Here is a 4040-nt window from a genome sequence, read left to right as displayed (position 1 = left end):
TAGGAAATGGAAAGACTTGGAAAAAATTATATTAAGTGAAGTAAGCCAGGCCCAAAGAAACATAGGTCCCATGGTTTCCCTTATTTGCAATAACTACTATCTGTGTAGGACAAGCACAAAAGGCCAAAAGCTATTGAAATTCTTTCTCCCTCTTGTCCTCCTCTCAGTCATTCTCGGTTGTTGCATCAATGTGATTAAAGAAGATGAACATGTTTTTTTCTTCTGCACATACACATATTTATTTATACATACACACGTATGTGAATTATTAAATTTTGGTCTGAAGTTATGGAAGATTTAAAACTGACCATTACAGCATATCTGCATAGTTGATGGAAATCCAATGTTGGTATTTTATGTTGGAAATCTGATCATCATAGTGGTTTTTGAAATCCAAATTTATACTTAATATGAATTCTCATTTTATACCCCTTAGTATCAGTCACGGATATAATCTTATTCGCTTACTGTGACTTTTTTCACTTCACCATTCTTCTCCTGTTATCAAAAAAACATGTGCCATGCTGTTTTTCTTAATAAAAAAGAAAAACAAGTAGATTTTAGTTCATTAATAGTCTCTTTGTCTCTTCAGCACACACACATATTTAAAAAATTAGAGCATATTCATCATCTAAAGGTGTTTTACTATATGGTATTTCCAGTGATGTATATATTGTATTTTTATACAATTCACACAATTACTGTTTCTCATTCCTATCTCCTTTACATTTTTATAGGAACTTCTATCATTTAAAATGTTTTAGAAAATGAGCAAATACTCAAACAGCATTAATAACTTTGAGTCACATTCTCTTCTATTGTCTCTGAAGTGGCTCTAGCAGTAATACGGAAGATGAATTTGACCAAAGTATAAAATATGCATACATAGAAATACCAAGGAAAAACTTCTATCCTGCCAAACTATGTTACTTTGCAACCGTTAAAAAAAGGAATGATAATCATGGTTTCTATGAGTTAAATAAAGTACAAGAATAATATATTAGTTAAGTTGAAACATCTGATCAAAATGCAAATACTTTTAAGTTATTATTTTATATTGATGATCATATTTACAAATGGTTCTCTATATTGCTTTCCTTCAGTGTCCACCTGCTAGGGTACTGCATTACCACTAAGCTACACAACACATTCTGACTTGGTCAGAGTAAAATTAACTGATGAACTTTTTTTCTCTTAGGTCTGAATAGGGACTGAATTTGGAACCTGACACTTTCACTCATTGCCTATTGCTCTGCTAACTAAGTCACACCTCCAACCTCTGAAATTAAATGTATAGAAAATAATTACTAGAAAATAATATAACCTAGCATTTTAAGTTTGCATTTATTTTTGGTAAAGAAATAAATTTCAGATTATACTGATCACAGATTTTAAGAATTAGTTGTTTTTAAATATGAGGGATTGTCATAAGCTTATCAAATAGTATAGTCAGTTGAAATGGTAATAAAATTACTACATTTTATAAAATTTCTATATTTCTGATTTTATTTATGTGAAAATAGTCTGTTTACCTTAGCATATTGCTGTTTCAGAAGGAAAAAAAATATTCAATTGATCTTTACCTTGAAGACAGTGCCCAAATCTTCTACTAGAGAACATGGAAACACTTCTTAGAGCCAGAAAGGAAAGTAGAACAGGATCACCTGTGTTCAATAAAAGTATTGTAGACATTGTTTGTGATTGGGTAAATGCCTAAAAGTGGGGTTTCTGAGTTATAGGGGAGTTCTATATGCAGTCTTTTGAGGAACTTCCATACTGCTTTCCAAAGTGTCTGGGCAAGTTTACACTCCCACCAACAATAGGGTTCCCTTTTGGCCACATCCCCTCCAGCATCTGTTGTTACTAGATTTTCTTGATAATAGCCATTCTATCTGGGGTGAGGTGGAATCTCAATATTGTTTTGATTTTCATTTCTTTTATGACTAGAGAAGTTGAGCATTTCTTCCTTTGTCTACTGACCATTCCAGATGCCCCTCAGCAGATTAATGGATCAAGAAAATGTGATATATATATATATATATATGAATATATATATATATATATATATATATATATATAGGAATTCTATGCCTCCATCAGAAAGAATGAAACCACCACATTAGGAAATGGAAAGACAAAGACTTGGGGAAAATTATATTAAGTGAAGTAAGCCATACCCAAAGAAACATACGTCCCATGGTTTCCCTTATTGGCAATAACTAGTATATGTCTAGGATAAGCAGAAGGGATCAAAAGCTATATACATATGACCATATAACCTGAGGCTAAGCAAAATGAACCCCAAGATAGGGACACAAGTGGTTTTATCTTTCTTGCTGTTCTTTTTAATGTACTTATAATGTACTATGTGATTTTTTTGTTTCTTTGTATGTTCTTCCTCCATGGTATAACCCCTGTTTTCATTGTATTTGATTCCAGTGTCCTGCATCTTGTATATACATTCTTCTAATTTGGGGAATGAAAGGGAAATAACAAAATGCTGAAATAAATATACAGGATGACCCATTGTAATAACAAAATGTACAAGACACTATGTTGAAAATGAACTTTTCAATAACTTTGGGGGGAGAGAGGAAGGAGTGTGGGAGGTGGAGACAAAATGGATAGAGGGAAAAACAAAGGATGAGGTAACAATGCTCAATAGGAAATGGACTCATTACCTTGCTCATGTAACCGTAACCCCTCTGTACAGTATCTTTACAATAAAATATATATATTTAAAATATTGTAGACATTTCCTCTAGTGATTAGTGTTTTTAATTTAGTGACATTAGAGAAGCAAGACTATTTATTGTTATTACAAAAGAAAATCATTTATCTCAGAATATTTGTCTCCTATAATAGTGCTTGATTTTTGTGATCAACAGCGGCTTGTAAATTTCACTTGTGAGCTCCCTTCATCCTGGAAGTTCTGTTTACACTTACTGTTCTCCAAATGATTCAGCATATTAGGCTAATTTTTCTTTAAAAATCAATTTCATTTTGAAAAGAACATAATTAGAATTAATAGTGCACCTGTATCAGGAAAGTGAGAGAGAAAATGGCAAGGCCATTGGGAAATGATAAAGGAAGAATGGGAAACGTTGACTAGTTAATGATCATAAGGAGTTCTAAAATTTATCTCTTATAGGAATGGAATATTTGGAATTGGGATGAAGAGAGAATAGTCACTAAGCTTCTTGTGACTGTGATGAATAGGATTGCTCTACTAAGAACTTGGACAAACTTAGAAATATCTCCTCCTTTTCCTATTCTATTCTCTTTTTTTCTTGTTTCCTGCTTTACCGCATTTCCACAAGAAAACAAGCATCACTTTACAACCAGGAACTGTCACACAGGCCAACAGGAAGCCAATCACACCCAGGGAGTGGTACGGGATCCAGGTGAGATCGTGGGCTGCAACCCGAAGGTGCTTGACTCCTTTGTGGCGCATGACAAACTCGATTCAGAAGACAGCTCGATCCAGAGGCTTCACTGGCTGATCATGGTGAATTATCGATAACCTCATCACACTTTCCTTATAACTAGAAGGCAAATCCACAGACAAAATGTTTTTACTTTTAACGGAGGGATGTAATAGATGGCTTAGGCTATACAAGCCAAAAGACATAGGTGTGTTAAGAAAGCATTTAATTTTACATAAACTTTGTTAATGGCATAGAGTTTTAAGATGAAGAGGAGGTAGAGAAAACTACATTCTAATGAATGTAATCAAATGCAGATTGAAAACAGTATTCCATGTGTTGATATGTACACTAGTTTTCTTATGAAGAAATGGGATATTTGTCCAACAATTGTGTTTGAGACTCCATGACCAAGATGGTGAATAAGCCAAGTGTGACAATGCTTTTTAAAACATCCATACCCGGTGGGAGGCGACAAGATGGTGGAGGAGAAGCTGGAAGCTGAACAAGCTCTCGCATAGAAAGCAGTTTTAGAGTTCCAGTGAACAGTCCTAAGCCAGAGAAACACACCAAGTGTGCCATTACAGAACAGAGAGTTAGACAAGTGAGAGAAAG

At 34.0% G+C, this 4040-nt stretch overlaps 1 protein-coding gene across 1 annotated transcript in view; it reads right to left on the bottom strand.

Annotated features, from left to right (window-relative positions):
• Positions 1-3274: 3274 nt before the first annotated feature.
• Positions 3275-4040, bottom strand: part of LOC105988433 (UDP-glucuronosyltransferase 2A3-like) — a 52613-nt gene continuing 51847 nt past the window's right edge. Inside the window, 1 exon segment of the mRNA XM_013020070.1 lies at positions 3275-3545. Coding sequence (XP_012875524.1) covers positions 3275-3545 — 271 coding nt within the window.

The sequence above is a fragment of the Dipodomys ordii genome, unplaced genomic scaffold, assembly GCF_000151885.1.
Source record: "Dipodomys ordii isolate 6190 unplaced genomic scaffold, Dord_2.0 Scaffold49, whole genome shotgun sequence".
Lineage (NCBI taxonomy): Eukaryota > Metazoa > Chordata > Mammalia > Rodentia > Heteromyidae > Dipodomys > Dipodomys ordii.
The sequence above is the reverse complement of the archived record's forward strand: the minus strand, read 5'-3'. Positions and strand labels throughout refer to the sequence as shown.